Source organism: Copadichromis virginalis, linkage group LG23 (assembly GCF_057382275.1).
Source record: "Copadichromis virginalis isolate Kocher_CV1m ecotype Utaka linkage group LG23, C_Virginalis_male_GT1.1, whole genome shotgun sequence".
Taxonomy (NCBI): domain Eukaryota; kingdom Metazoa; phylum Chordata; class Actinopteri; order Cichliformes; family Cichlidae; genus Copadichromis; species Copadichromis virginalis.
In genome coordinates this window covers 48943976-48962793 of record NC_140639.1, presented here as the reverse complement: position 1 = coordinate 48962793, position 18818 = coordinate 48943976, and the positions used below count along the sequence as shown (strand labels likewise).

Below are 18818 nucleotides of genomic sequence, written 5' to 3'. Positions count from 1 at the left end.
GTCTTAATATATTCCTTGGCCTCATCTGGCGAGACGAAGTCGCGCTGCATTCCTTGATAAGTGATCCGTAGTCTTGCCGGATAGAGGATCCCAAATCGGACTCCCTGGATGCCGCGAAGCTGGCGACGGACCTCATTGAAAGCCGCACGGGCCCGCGCTGTCTTAGCGGTGTGGTCGGGGAACACAGAAATGGTCATATTATTTATCTGCACTCTCTGCAGCTCCCTGGCCTTCTGGAGAATCCTAGCACAGTCCGCGTAATAGTGCAGCCTCACAACCACAGCACGGGGACGTTCACCGGTGTTAGGTTTGGGGGCCAAAGTTCGGTGGGCTCTGTCTACAAGCGGCTCCTTCCCAAGCTGAAATGCCTCCATCAACAGCACGGACACATCTGTAGCGGACAGGACGTTCTCCTCTGGCACACCAACAATGCGTATATTATTGCGGCGAGACCTGGACTCCAAATCCTCGGATTTATTCTCCAATTTGGCCAACTCCTTTGACATCGCATCAACTTTGGCTTGGAGGTGGACAATATCATCTGTACATGTGGAGAGAGACTGCTCCATCCCCGTAACCGTGCTCCTGAGGCCAGCGAATTCCTGCCGCATGGTAGTTATATCTGAGGAAAGGTCCGTTTTTAGTTGCTGTATGTCGGACCTGATAGACGTGAGATTCTCCGCAAACGCTGCCGTCAGTTCCTTTTTAAACAGTGATGAAATTTCTTCACGAAGTTCAGAGAGGAGTTCAGCCTTCGTGAATTTTTCCGTATCGACGAGCGGCGTGTCGGGTGACCCAGGCCGTGGCGAAGTTTTACCACGAGGCGGGGATGCAGTGTTAGCAGCAGGCCGCAAGTTCGGCTGAGAGGTGCTTGCGCTCTTATTAACCTTACGCGACATTGTAAACACAAAAGGCAAAAACAGTCTTGTCTCGGAACTATACAAAAAGAAAAAACCCGTCAAAATGTGCCTGGAAATGCTAGATAATAACTAGACTCTGCAGGAGCTACGCTCGGTGCGACCTACGCCATAGTCACATAAACCGGAAGTCGGTCCTCATTTTGTGAATGAAGTAATTGAGAAAATGTCACAACATCTGGGGATAACGCTGAAAAACCATTGCTCATATCACCCACAAAGTGCAGGGCTGGTTGAAAGGACTAATGGCAAGTAATGTAAGTGGCAGTAAAGCTGAGACTCTGGAAAACAATGGAGGAAACAGGCAGAACATGGGTAGACTGCATTGAGCTAGTGAAAATGTATATGAGAATCACGCCAACTGATAATGGCCTAACGCCTTTTGAAATAATATATGGCAGGCCATTTAGAGTTCCAGTGTTTTGTAATGATAATGATAAAGCAGAAGAAGAAAACACACTAGCAGACTGGATGATTAAAATGCTGAAAAGCAAAGAAGTCATGAGTGCAAATAATCTGCCAGATGATTCTGTTTCTGTACAGGAAGAACGTCTGAAGCCAGGGGACTGGGTACTGATAAAGGTCATAAAGAGGAAGTGCTGGTCGAAGCCACGGTGGGACGGACCATACCAGGCTCTGCTGACAACACCAACTGCTGTGAAGATTGCAGAACGACCCACCTGGATACACCAAAGCCACTGCAAAAAGGTGACACACATCCAGGCCAGCTCGGAGTAAGTGGCAGGAAGACCGGGTACAAAGGGGGGGAAAGCCTCTAGGGCCCTTCGTCTCAATCCGGTGAAGAAACCAACTGAGCCACAGGTACTCATCAGAATGGCTGGTAAAGTGTTGTCTACCCTGCTGGGTGTAATGGCTTTGATGTCATCATGGTCAGCTGTGGAGACCCTGTATGTCCAAGGAAACCACACCCAATACCCTCATGGCTATTCTACAAACTTTTGGTGGCAGTTTATGAATACAACTGCTCACTTGAACAATAGGACGGACTGCTATGTGTGTGCTCATATGCCGTTATCCGCATATACATCTGGACTGTGGCCGTACAGCATACCAGAGGACAGGAGTTGGTGTCTGTTGGGCTTAGCAACTCATCCTGGCAACAGAGTCCTCTGGTCCCAGGCCAACTATAGTACACCTCTGAACATCACCTGGAGTAAGTCGCCACTTATAGATGTGAATTGTTCTGAGCAAACTGACTTATTGGCCTGGCCTCAAGTGTCAGACCCACTGCCAGACATAATATTGCTGAACAAGCTGAATACAGCTCAACTGCCGTTGTGTGTGATGAACAATGGATCACTGTCAGTGGGGGAGCTGCCGCTTCGTTTATGTGGATACATATACACCTACTGCCCTCCAGAGAATGAGAGCAGGTGTATGAAATGCTTGACCAGTGCAAAGTGAGCTGAGAACTTGACATTAAGGAGGACTGAATGCAAGTCCAACCGGGCTTACAGGATACCAGTAAAAGCAAAGAGTCAGAAGTGGACAGGATGTGCAAGGATGGTGCCGAGCAGTAAAGGAACAAGAGTTTTGGCTGATTGGTATTTCTTGTGTGGACATAAAGCCTATCTATCACTCCCTGAGGGATGGGGAGGATTGTGTGCCGTGGTGAAGTTATCGGATCATGTCTTCTTCATGGACAGAGTTGAACATCACCCTAGCAACCGACGGAAGCGTGAGGTGAATATAGCCTCACCTAACTCTTTTGGAGTGACAGTAGACACTGGAGTGCCACGAGAATTCCGCATTTGGAGTGGAGGAGCTAAATTCTTCCAAAGTTTGATCCCAAACATCGGAGTTGCAGAGGTGCGGGATCATGTGGAGATCAACCGATATGCCTTACTGCGACACATTAATCTCACTAAGACTCTGGGAACAGCCTTAGCGGAGGAGCAAAAGGCCATCAGAACGATGGTACTGCAGAACAGGCTGACCCTAGACTTGATAACAGCATCACAAGGAGGAGTGTGTAAGCTGATTGGAGAGACATGTTGTACGTTTATTCCGGATGGATATACGACTGGAGGAGACATCTATGAGGCACTGCAGAACTTAACTGCTCTGCAGAAATATGTGGCGGACCACACATCAGGAGGAGACACATCACAAGGCTGGATAGCCTGGTTGACATCTGGACCATGGTGGAATATGTTTCTAAAGTTTTTGACTCCCATTCTTACATTATTGGCTTTGCTTTGCTTGTTTACAGGTTGCATCTTGCCATGTGTAAGATCGATGGTGAATAAAATGATTGCTAACACCTTTACCAATTTCATACTGTTGCAGCAGAGTGACATGGATGCTAAGGCTAATATGTGTGTATGAAATGAAGCCTGCACTGAAAATGTTGACAAGTGGTGTAGAGCTGAAGATATATATATGCCGTATAGCCTTAAAAAATGCCAATACAGGGTGGTGATGATGGGTTTAGATTTTATTATTGTCATTTGTATTAGGAAATATTTAACCATATATTCTTAGAGGTGTATAATCAATTGTGTAGTGATAGGATGTGTGATCTTTAGCAGGCTGCAGGGGCTTGGTGTGTATTCCACACTGGAATGCACACCCACATCCTGGGAGCACGAGAGAGGTCGTACCTTCTCTTATTGTTTTATGGCAGGATTAACGTAGCTACGTCTGTTCTAGTCTAAGTGCTTTTTGTTTAGATGAACTGCTGGACTTCCTCACCATGTTATCTAGGGTGAACCATCTAGGGTGAAGGGGGGTCTACCCTCTTCCTGACCAAGGATGTTATATGACCCTTTGATCAGCAGTACCACACACACACACACACACACACACACACACACACACACACACACACACACACACACACACACACACACACACACACACACACACACAGACAGTATTCTTTGTTCACATGTATACCTATGTGAGATGCTATATGTTAATGACCCTATGCATATTCATGTAACCACAATAAAAGGAGTGCTATGGGGAGCCTGGCTGAGAGTCTGATGGTGGTCAAGTGGTGGAACGACGCTTGGCTCCAGCCAGGTCTCCCTCATGCATGAGTAAACCAGAGAACTTTGGTGCCTTGTGTCTTGCTTTTTGCTGCGTAGCAGATTCTCCTTAACGTTCCAGTGGATAGGTTCAAACTACAAACCTATCACTTTCACTTCAGCTTCACCAACAACAGCACAAGCAGAGCAGCCCACTGCCTGCATGGCTGGGACAGCGCCCCCTGGTGACTGTAAACCACTACAACATGTAGACGGCCGTCTGCAGGCTGGATGTAGCACCACCGCAGAGACGTGCTGCAGCTCTGTTTAGTTACCCAGCTGACAGCAGAGGCTGTAGTTTACTGTTACCAACATGGAAAACTGAAGCTTCACCAGCTGGAGCTACAGAGCTGGAGAACAAAGGAGACTGAGAGGCCAGAATGATGTGGGAGGAAACATCAAGAGCCTGTTTGAAAGGAGACACATGTGGATGCTGTGCCAGTCTGTGGTCTGTCAGAAGTCAGCTGAGTCACACTGCAAGAAGCTGCAGAATCTCAGAGGAGGAGATTTGGAAGTGTTTGTGGGACAAACTGGACTCAAAGAAAGAAGATGTTTGTGAAGTCTTTGGTGGAGGTGAGCAGTGTGAAGCAGAACACATGCAGATGAATCAGGAGGTCAGCATCAGTGTCTCCTTGTGGTGGACGGTAAAAGAATCAGAGCCAACGCTCCCGTCCACCCTCGGCATGAAGCAGTGCTGTTTCTGAAACAGGAGGACAAGTCCAGAGAAGACAGAGGAAGCAAAGATGAGGGTGGGACAGGACAGCAGGACTTCCTTCACACCTGCAGCTCCATCACACTGCTGTAGCTCCTCTTCATCACACATGTACCTGCAGCCTGTCTTCGAGTCCAGGAGTCACCTCCACACAGTGTAGAAGCCTCCTGTGCAGACCATGGAGTCCAGCCTCTGTCAGGGAAGTCGGCACTAAAGCCGGAAAGACTTCAATCTGTCTCTGCTCCACCCGAGAAAGACCAGCACCGTACTTGTTGTGCATTCAAGGAGGGAACATCAGCGCTGCATCGTGGGAACAACACCGCAGGAACAAAGACACAGCACGGCCGATGAAGGACGAGGACAAAGGAAAGGTGAGTGAGAAGACCCTGGTGGTGTGGACGGACCTGCAGGGGCTCCAAGACTGAGGAGCAGAGACGTCCATGTACCAGCTGAGGATGCTGCAGTGATCCAGGGAGCTCGGTCCAATCTGAGGCCGTGTGAACTACGTGGACCACAGTTTCTTCACAGACTTCAGCCACGTGAACATCTGGAGATCCAACAGTGTACGAGCTGTGAGCCATCAGCTGTTTCTCTCATCAGCTGCTGGAATGAGAGCTGCTGGAATCATCTCGAGCAGCAGGAAATCACTGATGTTGTTTCTAACCAAAGATATGGGACTGAGCTCCGCTGAGCTCCTTCTACTTTCATCCAGATAGAAACTGCTACAGTCTGCTGATTATTGCTTTGCCTCCATCACACGAGCTCTTTATCCTGTTCTTCACTCTCATTGGTTCTTTGTCTGCTTGTTTTTACAACAGTAGTCTTCTGATTGGTCAAAGGAGACAATCAGCTGTGACTAAATGTAGCTCCTACAGCAGTGATGGGAATAACTACGGAAGCTAATCCAGTATCAAAGCTCAGGAATCAGCAGCTCCCACCTCGTTTTCTTTCAACAACTATTTTTAGCTGCTGTGTTTTTGTGTTTCTGCAGACCTCAGACATCCTGCTGCTCTGGACAACTTTTTCATTCTTTTGTATCATTATTTTGCTTTTCTTTTATTATTATGTTATATGTATTAATATGTGAAACACTTATTCTTTGTGTTTTTGCTTTGCTCCTGTCAAACTGCTTTAATAAAATCTGCTGCAGTCTAAACTGTGGACGTTCCCTTTTTATCCCTTTGTGAAACAATAAAGGTTTAAATCTGAGTATTCATCTATGTTAGTGTTTAATGGGTCTAATAGGTTGCTTTGGCCTTTCCCAGTAATATCTTCCCTTGCAGTCTGTGGTCCAGGCTTCTAAAACCATCCCAGGTTAACAAGAACTACAATCTAGAGGAGAGCTGCCATAACAGGTGTGACTGATGAGATCTGACCTGCAAGGTTACTCAGGTTTGTTTGTATCAGGACAAGCAGGGAAGCCGCCTGGACGTCAAAGTAGTTAGAGCTGGGCGAGTGTCCTCACCCACATCGGCTTCACAACTCTGCATCATCTACTGAGTAAGACTCAGAGCATCAGAGATTAGAAGGTCTACAAAGAGCTGAACCAGACTTCCTGTATAAAGGTTTTAGTTCCACAGATCGACAGTGTCAGCACAACTAAAACGTGGAGACTGACCCCAGAGTTTCAATTTGATGTTGTGGATTCTCCAGAAGAACACACAGCTGCTTCACTCCTGAATCCTGCAGCTTGTGGTAGCTCAGCTCCACCTCTCTGGGATACGAAGGGTTGAGCTTCAGCACTGCTTCCAGATAATCACAGCTGATCTCTGACAAATCACAGCTCCTCAATCTGTATAAAGAATGAAAGATGTAAGTTTATTAGACAAAGTGCTTGAAATCATTCAGTGTTTCATCATCTGTTCAGAGCTGAAGAAGGTTCAGAATGTAGAAGTTTAGAAAATGGAAACTCCAAACAGCTGAAGCCAACAGGAAGCAGCTTCAAACAAACACAACAAGAGAAAAAACTCTGAATGTTTCACATTAAAGTCGTACATTTCTAACAAGAGTGTTTTAAAGACAGCGTCACTGATGATCATCTTCTGCCCAGTAAAACTTTGGTTTTCCTCATGTGAGTGTTAATGATGCACAAAGACTGTGAGTGCAAAGAGGGAGCGAGGAGGATGACAGAGAGATGGTACAGGAGCATCAAGAACCCGGCGAGGAAATGAGCAGAAGGACTTTGGAGCCTGTTGGATTGAAGCTTTCACAGAGACGTGTTTGACTGGACACCACCAGGACAGACTTTTAATCCCAGGATTTGGATGAGCTTTCTGTCTTTATGGTCACAAATGATGCTGTAACTCTGTGAATGTCCTGGAACTGTCAGCAGTGTGGTTACGTCCTTTTGACCTGAGTTTCCACAGCTCTTATAACAGCAGTGTACATTCAGACTGAGACACGCTTCAGTCTGTATGGACCTGTTTCTGTAGCTGCCACCATCATTCTACGGTCGTGTCCAAATTCATGGGCTGCATCCTCCCGAGGACCCGGCCTTTGCGGTCTACGTGGGCTGGGTCCTCAGAAGGTCGGGTAGGCTGGAAATAAACGGCTGGGGAAATTGGACGGTCTAGCCTTCTGATTAGCGTCACCGCTGTCTCGGTGGAGTTTAATAAACTCAGCCGTCTGCTCCTTGCTATCTAAAATATAACAGGACACTGGCGTAAATTCTCGACCGTCTCATACTTCTGTTTAATCAGTTTTCTGTTTGACGTTTAGTCAGCTCTGTAAAGACCAAGGAGGAACCCACCTGGGGGATTAATAAAGTTTTATTTTATCTAATCTAATCTAATAACTTTAATCTCAGCCAAACCGATTTACTCACGAACAAACAAAACACTGAAAAAAGCCAAACAATAACATTTTGAGGTTGTCTAAGTGACTTATATATCATGTTTAACCTGAGTAGCGAAAGTCCGCGGTGATCTGAAAATGATGTGCCGGGAGTTGTGCCGTTCTCGGCGGCTTCAGTGACCCTCGAGCTCCCGGCGAGCTATCGAGCTGGTGGGTAGCAGACGTCTCCGAAAACGTCGAAGCACTTTTGCAAATATGCGGTATCTTGATAAACCGAGCAGATATTTGATGTTTACACAGCTACTTTCTCGCCTGAAAATATGTTAAAAGTTTATTTTGTGACCGAAAAAGATTAGTATGAGTAATTTTAAAACTTAGTAGCGGCCGCCATTGTTGGAAACTGGAGTTTGGCTGGGCCGCGCTATGAATTCTGGGATATGGTAGGCCACGAAGGACACACCCGACCCATCCTTCAAATTCGGGGAAAAGGAGGACGCATTTGTTGGCTGCATTCGGAGGAGTCTACGAACAGCCTTCGACGTGTCGCTGTGACGTAATCGGTCTACAAATGCGGCCTCAGGAGGATGCAGCCCATGAATTTGGACACGACCTACATGTTTGTACATCAGCTTATCAAATACTGTCTGCTGTCTTCATTTATTACTCTTCACCTGCTTCACTGTCACTGTGTGGGCGGAGCTGTCTGAGCCCTGCCCACACAGACACAGCTCCTCTCTGGAGCAAAACTTCTGCTTCATCTCCGCCTCTTTTCTTCATCCTCCACCTCTCTTTTCTCTTCTTCGGTGTTCTGCAGCCACAGAGCCTCACAGCCATTAGCACGCCCATACCTGAGCAGCTAGCATTACCCAGCATGCCGTGCAGCAGTGTCAGTTTGTAAATGTGCAAGAATTCCTGCTCCAAACTGTTTCACAGAGTGCTGTGTGCCGTGACCTTTGACCTGCTAAAGACAGTCAGCTGTGGATTATTCATTGTTGTGTCTGATACTTAGAACTGTGAGGAAGAAGCTACACAGTTAATCAGGGTCCCCTCTCTCTGAATCAGGAAAGGTGGGCAGGCCGCGTGTGGGCCGCGGGCCATACGTTGAGTATCACTGTTTGAAATGTGAACATTGTTCTGCTGCAGTCAATGGACTAAACCAGAGAAGAAGAAAACAGACTTTACCATGAAGATCCTCAGTGTGGATCAGTATAATATCAGCCTGATGTCTGCAGTTTAGTGTCAGCACAACTTTCACATCATATTCATCTCAGCACAACTAAAACATGCTGACTGACCCCAGAGTTTCAAATCGACATCGTGGATTCTCCCGAAAATCACACAGATGCTTCACTCCTGAACCCTTCAGGTTGCTGTAGGTTCCACTCAGGTCCACCTCTGTGGGATACGAGGGGTTGGACTTCAGTGCTGCTGCCAGATAATCAAGGCCAATATCTGACAAACCACAGCTCTTCAATCTGTATAAAGAATGAAAGATGTAAGTTTATTAGACAAAGTGCTTGAAATCATTCAGTGTTTCATCATCTGTTCAGAGCTGAAGAAGGTTCAGAATGTAGAAGTTTAGAAAATGGAAACTCCAAACAGCTGAAGCCAACAGGAAGCAGCTTCAAACAAACACAACAAGAGAAAAAACTCTGAATGTTTCACATTAAAGTCGTACATTTCTCATAAAAACAGGACAAAGACTTGAAAAAGTCGTGTTTTTCCTTCCAGGAACCACATGGCTTCACTTTTAAAGGTGAAGTGTGAAAGAAATGGACATATTTGAAGTCCAACACCTTTTTCCAGTCACATTATTAAAGCAGACAAACTACAAGCTCATTTTCATTCCAACAAGTCATCTTCTGACCTGGACTAACAACACTGGTCTCTATGTGCAGCTGGCTGTGAGACCAGTGCTCAGGGAGCGTCTACAAAGTGCAACACTGAAAGAACATCACACACTCATTTGCTTCCAGCACTTTCACACAAACATCTACTGTCATTATTGTCACCAAACTCTGTGGATCCTTTATTGCAAATTCAAATGGGATCAAATGGTCAGACAAAAGAGGGTTATGAGGAAATATGATGAAATGTTGTGTATTAGCAGCAACTTATTGAATCTTTTTCCTCAGAAACCAAACAAAATGATTGACAAACATGTTTTTACAAACTCAGTGTTGGACTTGGATCAGCAGGATAAGCTGATGTTTAAAGGCATTTGAGTCTCGCTGTATGAGAGTCCAGTTCTTACTCAATATTTATGGATGATGTTCTTTCAGTGTTGCACTTTGTAGACGCTCCCTGAGCCTCACAGCCAGCTGCACATGGACCAGCTGACATTACCCAGCATTAGAGGCGGCTGTAAAAAATTCATGTTCCCATTTAAATGGTTTTAATTTGAATAAAACGATGTTGATTCATTCAATCCTGAATCGATGTTTAATATAAATGTATTTTGCCAGAATCTCAGGTTAAAGCTCACAAACTATTTCAACAAGCAGCAAACAGCTAAAACAGTAAATGAGAGCAGCTAAACACACAAAGATGGAAACACAGAGCGTGGATCGTTCACTCGACGGCACGTACACGGACACGCCGTCGGGGCTGAAAGTGGACAGCTCACAGATCCTGAAGCTGCAGGTTTCATCTGTCTCCAACCAAAACTGAGTGAAGCAGCAGCAAAAGAAGATCCAAACTCTGCTTCACGTTTGATCAATATGCTCATGAATTCTCTCTGACTTTGGCTGTTCCTGCCTGCACAGCTCTCTCTCTCTCAGTGTACTCCAAGAACAGCTTCAAACATCTGTTTCTGCATCATTCACTGTTTATTAGCCACCAGTCTGCTGTTGTGTTCAGTGCTGTCGGCCTCTGACAGTAAAGCCTCATTTCTGCTGTTCCATGGAAACTTTTTAAAATGATGACAGATTACAAACTCTCAGCTGTGTCTGTAATCAAACCTCTGTAACTTTGCTTCACTTCAGCAGCATCAGCTCATGTTCACATGTTGATTCATGGTTTTCATGGTTGATTTACCTCATTTTTTCAAAAATGACCTCTGACAGGAAAGTCTCATTTCTGCTGCTCAACACTGAAGAAATGTAAACTTTTCAAAATGATGACAAATTGGAAAACACCTAAACCCAGGAGATGTAACCCTTCTCTCTGGGGCGGAGGCAAGCGGACCACCTCTTTGATTAGAGCTGTGTCTCTAATCAAAGCAGAGATGGAACGATGCCACTTTTTTTTTTAATATCTTGCTGCATTTTGTATAAATTCATACTCAAGTTTAAAAAATCTAAACACTAAAGCTGTTCTGTTATACCTGTCTGCAAAAACACACTGCAGCCAAAACATTAGACAATACTGATCTTTGTATTTAAACTTTTTTCAGAACTTTAAATCTAAGTATTTAAAGTAATATTCAAAAGTCATTTAAATCATTTTTATGCAGACTTCAAAAACTCTGGTTGTGAATAAAAGAAGTGCAACATCAGCACAAAATAATGTTTCTATTGAACAACTAACACAAACAGGTTGTAGAATGGAGCCTTTTCTACTCACAGCTGAACAGAAACAACATCCAGAGTGGAAAACAGTGCAAATAACTGCAAACAGGCTTCATGACACTCATGTTTGATCAGATTCACTCCCTGCTCTCACACACCAACTCCAGACCTGCATTCATCTTTTCCCTCTGAACCCCCCAAACATACAAACCCTGAGACACTACCATTGCCCTTTCACTGACTGCCCCACTCCACCATTTGACCCTTAGAACTGAAGACGCTTCTCTCATAAGAGGTGAAACATCTTCAAGGAAACTTAAAGAAGTCCAGACGCTTTTCTTTCCAAGCTCCTTAGACTACGATGACCTGGATGTCTGAGAACCTTCACAGACTGATTTTACAAGAACAACTTGTGTCAAAAATCCCTGGCAGTGCCTCTCTGTCACACACACAAATCACTACAGTTACAAATTTAATAACTTAAAAAGTAAAAAGACCACTTTTGAGCCGTGTCTTTTTGGCCATAACAAATACCAAAAGAACCGAAATTTAATAACATTAAAACCAAACAATAAATGAGCAAAGTAGTGCATGATAAATATAGACAAATACAAAGTGCAATATAGAAACACTGGGTAAAAAGAAATGAACAATTAAAAAGGAGGATAACAGATGTGAGCAGTAGTTAAACAGTAGAAATAAATATATAATAAACAAACAAAAATAGATAATAAATGAAAGCCAGGTCTGAAAGGTCAGTTTGGCTTTAAAAGCATGAAAACACACTGCTGTCTTCAGGAAGGCTGCTCCAGTAACAGAAAGTCATCTACATGTGGGTTTAGTTCTGACTTTAGGGACAAGTAAAAAAATTAAATAAAATAAAAACATCTGTCCAGACAACCTGACAGTCAAAAATATAAACTCAGGAACTTAAAAGGAAAATTGTGCTGACTTTGAACGTCCACATCAAGATAAACTTACAGATTTAAGAGTCAAAAAGTGTCAAAACGTCTGTATCCTTACCTGAGAGTTTCAAGTTTACAGTCAGGACTCTTTAGTCCAACACACAGCAAATCCAATCCTGAATCCTGCAGCTTGTTCGAGCTCAGGTCCAGCTCTCTCAGATGATTGGATGGGGAGCTGAGAATTTCAGACAAAGCTTCAAAGCTTCTTTTTGAGAGTTTACAATCTCTCAGCCTGAGGAAGAATAACAATGGAGACATATTATTTTATTCATCTAGCATTATTAAACATATTTGTTCATAGATTCACTTACAGCACTTTCTTGGATGCTTTGACCACTGGCAGCAGCTTCAACAATGCCTCCTCTGAACGGGAGTATTTCTCCAGGTCGAACTCATCCAGATCTGATGACAGTAAGATGAAGACCAGAGCCGACCACTGAGCAGGAGACAGTTGATCTGTGGAGAGACGTCCTGATCTCAGGGACTGTTGGATCTCCTCCACTAGAGAACGATCATCCAGTTCATTCAGACAGTGGAACAGGTTGATGCTTTTCTCTGCAGACAGTTTCCCACTGAGCATCTTCTTGATGTAGTGAACTGTTTCCTGATTGGTCTGTGAGCTACTTCCTGTCTGTGTCAGCATGCATAGGAGATCCTGATTGGTCTGCAGTGAAAGACCCAGGAGGAAGCGGAGGAACAAGTCCAGGTGGCCATTTGGACTCTCTAAGGCTTTGTCCACAGCACTCTGGTAGAAGTCTTTTACAGTAAGTGTTTTCTGGAAGATTTTAAAGAGAGGAGATTGTTTCTTAAGCAGGTTGACTCCAGAGTTGATGAAGGTCAGATAGACATGAAGAGCAGCAAAGAACTCCTGAATGCTCAGATGGATGAAACAGTAAACAACGTTGTTGAACATGTGGCACTCATCAGCTTTAAAGATCTGTGTGAACACTCCTGAGTACACTGAGGCTGCTCTGATATCGATGCCACACTCTGTCAGGTCTGATTCATAGAAGATCAGGTTTCCTTTCTGCAGCTGATCAAAGGCCAGTTTTCCCAGAGACTCAATGATCTTCCTGCACGACTCTGTCTCAGCTCCTCCATCATACTTGATGTCCTTCGTTTTTAGGTGAAATAGCACAAGGCGTAGGTAGAGCTCTGTGAGAGTCTTAGGCAGATCTTTGCTCTCTTTGTTCTTCATGACAAACTCCAGAACTGTAGCAGTGATCCAGCAGAAGACTGGGATGTGGCACATGATGTGGAGGCTTCGTGATGTCTTGATGTGGGAGATGATGCTGCTGGCCTGCTCCTCATCTCTGAATCTCTTCCTGAAGTACTCCTCCTTCTGTGGGTCAGTGAACCCTCTGACCTCTGTCACCACGCCAACACAGTCAGGAGGGATCTGATTGGCTGCTGCAGGTCGTGTGGTTATCCAGAGGCGAGCAGAGGGAAGCAGTTTCCCCCTGATGAGGTTTATCAGCAGCACATCCACTGAGGTGGACTTTCTAGGGTCAGTCAGGATTGTAGTTTTGTGGAAGTCCAGAGGAGGTCGACACTCATCCAGACCATCAAAGATGAACACAACCTGGAAGTCTTCAAAGATGTAGATTCCTGCTTTTTTGGTTTCAGTAAAGATGTGATGAACAAGTTCCACCAAGCTGAACTTTTCCTCTTTCAGCAGATTCAGCTCTCTGAAAGTGAATGGAAACATGAACTGGATGTCCTGGTTGGCTTTGTCTTCAGCCCAGTCCAGAGTGAACTTCTGTGTTAGGACTGTTTTCCCAATGCCAGCCACTCCCATTGTCAGCACTGTTCTGATTGGTTTATCTCTTCCAGGTGGGAGTTTAAAGATGTCTTCTTGTCTGATGGTTGTTTCTGGTCTGTCCGGTTTCCTGGATGCTGTTTCAATCTGTCTGACCTCATGTTCATCATTGACCTCTGCAGTCCCTCCCCCTGTGATATAGAGCTCTGTGTAGATCTGACTCAGGAGGGTCGGGTTTTCTGTTGTAGAAATCCCCTCGAGCACACACTGGAACTTCTGCTTCAGGTCTGACTTGAGTTTGAGCTGACACTCAGTGAGAATCTCTGCATGAATAAACAGCAAATGACACAAATGAGAAAACTGCATTCTGGTTACTGTGGTTATGTGTTCAGTTCACTGGACTCTTGGTGTCATGATCCGAGTGAGTCTGAGTAACTTTCCACAGCATCAGCTCTCCTCCCCTGGGTGGAGCCCTCCTCACTCCTCCGTGCTCCTCACCTGTTGCCAATTACTCCGGCAGTATTTATGAGCAGCACTCACAATGAACCTTCTCCAGATTGTGTGCTTAGCACAGTCAGTTCTCTGCCTCACATTTTGTCTTGTGCTCCTCAGCTTGTTTCGCGTAACCCTCTTTTCCTGTTCCCTAGTCGGCACCTGGATACATCTTCCAACTCTCGCCATAAGTCACGCCTCAGGATTCTGGCCTGCCACTGCTGGGAAAACTCACTCTTGCAAACTGCCATCCTCACCTGCCTGCCTCCCTGTGCACCCACATCTCACTCTGTACCCAGATTTAATTCATCTCCTCCTCCAGCTGATCTCCACCTGCAGCCACGTAACACCTCTTAGTTTTTAAATCTTGGACTCATTCACTACACTGTGGACCACTCTGATTATTATCTCCTTTGTTCCAGTGATCCTGGATAGTTTCTATTCGCCCGTTTCTGCCCCTGTTGTTCCTTTGACCTGCCTCAGCTTATGTTCTGGCCTCAGCTCTGCACTTCTCATAATACCTCGCTTGCTGTTGAATTTAGCCGTGATTCAGCTTTCTCCGTCAAGAAATCTAGTAAAATACATTTCTGTTAAAAGTCACTCAGCCTCCGTTTTTTGGTTCTGTGCTTGACTCCATTCCTTTTCATGAGCCATTGAGCCCTGACACTTGGGTTATAACTGAGGGCAGGTTTTATAGAGACACATTTGATTTAATTGTGTTTATTTATACAGCACCAAATCAATACTAGCAACATTTCACATATTACATAAACAACACTATGGAGCCAGTGATGAATAAATATGTAGAATAAATGAAAGAATTTCAAGTATAAAAGTTTTTTTTATTAATTCCTCCAAATAACAACAACAGTCACCCCAATGTGCTTTATATTGTAAGATAAAGAACCTACAATAATACAACAGAAAAAACCCAACTATCTTTTTGGGTCCTGAAAACTGAAGGCTCTGCCTCCCATTCTACTTTTAAATACTCTGTGAACAACAAGTAGGCCTGCAGAGCGAGAGCGAAGTGCTCTAATAGGGGGATATGGTACTACAAGGTCATTAAGATAAGATGGGGCCTGATTATTTAAGACCTTGTATGTGAGGAGCAGGATTTTGAATTCAATTCTGGATTTAACAGGAAGTCGATACAGGAGAAATCTGCTCTCTCTTTCTAGTCCCTGTCAGGACTCTTGCTGCAGCATTTTGGATTAACTGAAGCCTTTTCAGCGAGTTTTTAGGACTTGCTGATAATAATGAATTACAGTCATCCAGCCTTGACGTAATAAATGCATAAACTTGTCACGGCTGGGGCAGCAGTCGTGCGGTGGAGTTAAATGAGGACCCAAGTTGCAGACAGTGGTGGAGATGCGAGTGAGGTTTTATTTACAGTGAACAAACCAAGGTGAGGGCAGAACTAAACATAAACCTAAACTGGAAAAACTACAGTGGCTTGCAAAAGTATTCGGCCCCCTTGAACTTTTCCACATTTTGTCACATTACAGCCACAAACATGGATCAATTTTATTGGAATTCCAGGTGAAAGACCAACACAAAGTGGTGCACACGTGAGAAGTGGAACGAAAATCATACATGATTCCAAACATTTTGTACAAATAAATAACTGCAAAGTGGGGTGTGCGTAATTATTCAGCCCCCTGAGTCAATACTTTGTAGAACCAGCTTTTGCTGCAATTACAGCTGCCAGTCTTTTAGGGTCTGTCTCTACCAGCTTTGCACATCTACAGACTGAAATTCTTGCCCATTCTTCTTTGCAAAACAGCTCCAGCTCAGGCAGATTAGATGGGCAGCGTTTGTGAACAGCAGTTTTCAGATCTTGCCACAGATTCTGGATTGGATTTAGATCTGGACTTTGACTGGGCCGTTCTAACACATGGACATGTTTTGTTTTAAACCATTCCATTGTTGCCCTGGCTTTATGTTCAGGGTCGTTGTCCTGCTGGAAGGGGAACCTCCGCCCCAGTCTCAAGTCTTTTGCAGACTCCAAGAGGTTTTCTTCCAAGATTGCCCTGTATTTGGCTCCATCCATCTTCCCATCAACTCTGACCAGCTTCCCTGTCCCTGCTGAAGAGAAGCACCCCCAGAGCATGATGCTGCCACCACCATATTTGACAGTGGGGATGGTGTGTTCAGAGTGATGTGCAGTGTTAGTTTTCCACCACACATAGCGTTTTGCATTTTGAACAATAAGTTCCATTTTGGTCTCATCTGACCTGAGCACCTTCTTCCACATGTTTGCTGTGTCCCCCACATGGCTTGTGGCAAACTGCAAACGGGACTTCTTATGGTTTTCTGTTAACAATGGCTTTCTTCTTGCCACTCTTCCATATAGGCCAACTTTGTGCAGTGCACGACTAATAATTCCCCCACCTGAGCTGTAGATCTCTGCAGCTCGTCCAGAGTCACCATGGGCCTCTTGGCTGCATTTTGGATCAGCACTCTCCTTGTTCGGCACTCTATTTAGTCATTAGCACTCATCAGGCAACGTCTATGTGCAACTGACTGCACTCAAACCAAAGGGGGCTGAATAATTACGCACACCCCACTTTGCAGTTATTTATTTGTAAAAAATGTTTGGAGTCATGTATGATTCTCATTCCACTTCTCACGTGTACACCGCTTTGTGTTGGTCTTTCACCTGGAATTCAAATAAAACTGATTCATGTTTGTGGCTGTAATGTGACAAAATGTGGAAAAGTTCAAGGGGGCCGAATACTTTTGCAAGCCACTGTAACAGACAAACCTGAAAACATAAGGACAGCGGGGAATACACAGAGATGACACAAAGAAGGCTGGATAGAGAGACGAGTAGTAACACTGATTAACACAGTAATGCAGACGACACAACGAGGAACACAGGCAGACACATACTATAAATACACACAAGGTAATGAGGGAATGACACACAGGAGGGGAGCACAGCTGATCCTAATTCACAAGATGAGACACAAACCTTCAAAGTAAAACAGGAAACAGACTGTTTTACAACACAAACTCGGGGACACGAACAGAACACAGAGGAAAGACACAGGTAGAGATCAACCTAAGAACTAATACAAAATCAGAATTAACACAAAGTACACAAGGTGATACCAAAAATGAAACAAAACGCTGAACGACCCAGGACCATGACAGAACTAGTTTTTCAGCGTCACTCTGAGAAAGGATATTTCTAACTTTAGAGATGTTGCACAAATGGAAGAAAGCAGTCTTGCATATTTGTTTAATATGTGCGTTGAAGGACATGTCCTGGTCAAAAATGACTCCAAGGTTCCTCACAGCGTTACTGGAGGCCAAGGTAATGCCATCCAGAGTAAGAATCTGCTTAGATACCATATTTCTAAGATTTTCAGGGCCGAGTACAATAACCTCAGTTTGATCTGAATTAAGAAGCAGAAAGTTAGCGGCCATCCAGGTCTTTATGTCTTTAAGACATTCCTGCAGTTTAACTAATTGGTGTGTGTTATCTGACTTCATGGACAGATGGAGCTGGGTATCATCTGCATAGCAGTGTAAATGTATGCTATGTCTTCTAATGATGCTGCCTAAGGGAAGCTTGGTAACGGGAGCGTTGCCAGCAGAAGGCTGAAGTGGAATCTCCCAGAAAGCTGCAGAAGAAAAAACATGAGCTGAAATGGTGGATTTCAGTCAAATAAGGAGAACTGTGGCTTTCCTCCAACCTTTGACCAATCACCTTAGTGTCCTGTTTATCAACCATAATAAAAAGCATTTACTGTGTGGGCATTTTTTTGTTTGGGTCTCCAAACAGCAGAAAGAAATGGCAGCCATTTTTTTAACTTTACCTTCAACTGGTAAATAGATTTAAGAGAAAGCACTTTGATCATATTTGTGACGTGTCCCAAACTGTTGTTGTCGCCTCATTTATGTTGATAAAACAGCTCTAAAACCAATCTGACAATATAAATCTGTAAAATGGGCAGAAAACCTGCTGCTGGTCCCATTTTAATCAAACCAACCCAAAGAGCAGATATTCATGTGTACACAGGAGGTTATTTGTGCAGATGCATAAAACACAAACTGTTGGCTTTCTGCAGTCTCTCACTCCTGAAAGTGTTGGCAAGTGTTTTGGATTTATTATTGTGTGGATGCCTTAATAGGCATCCACACTATTGAGTTCCTGTTTCTCTTTATTCTTTATTATTCCGGGTGTTTCCGTACACTTTTCGCCGTGGATCTACTTCCACAATTTTTGTGCTATTTTCACCGTTCAAACTCTAAACTGTTCTGCTCTTTCTGCTAATGCCGGCTATGACTTTTGGTGTTTATTACTATTATACTTTTTAAAATATTACACTTTTTTCCTTTAATTTGTCCCATTGAAATGAATGGGAAACTTCCACAATTCTGCTAAAACTTTCTTGTCTTTGAAACTTAACTACTGCCTCATACTTTCACCTAGAAACTCCATTCAAACTTTAAAACGTTCTCAAATGATTGGGCCATTCCTGTATGATTCAGCTTTTTCAGATCTTCTACTGTTTTCATCTTATCTCTCTTTAAGTCTTCAGTTGCAAAATTGTGATTTTTCAGAAAATACATGCGTTGCTATGGTTGCTATGCAATTAACTCAGAG

General features: G+C 44.2%; 1 protein-coding gene and 1 pseudogene across 3 annotated transcripts in view; one reads left to right on the top strand and one right to left on the bottom strand.

The window, feature by feature from the left end:
* The window catches only part of LOC146682021 (NLR family CARD domain-containing protein 3-like), an 88949-nt gene that overhangs the window by 60943 nt on the left and 9188 nt on the right, over positions 1–18818 (bottom strand). Inside the window, exons 3-5 of one of the 3 annotated variants that reach the window (XM_085448452.1) lie at positions 12261–14031; positions 12008–12181; positions 11753–11832 (exon numbers count right to left, since the gene is read on the bottom strand). The exons of 1 other annotated variant lie outside the window; for it this stretch is intronic. In XM_085448452.1, coding sequence (XP_085304578.1) covers positions 11823–11832; positions 12008–12181; positions 12261–14031 — 1955 coding nt within the window. In that variant the 3' untranslated portion in view covers positions 11753–11822. Of the gene's footprint in view, positions 1–11752; positions 11833–12003; positions 12182–12260; positions 14032–18818 lie in introns of those variants that run through there. One more of the 3 variants, XM_085448453.1, reaches the window with a different exon arrangement.
* LOC146682023 (uncharacterized) lies at positions 1207–3331 on the top strand (annotated as a pseudogene).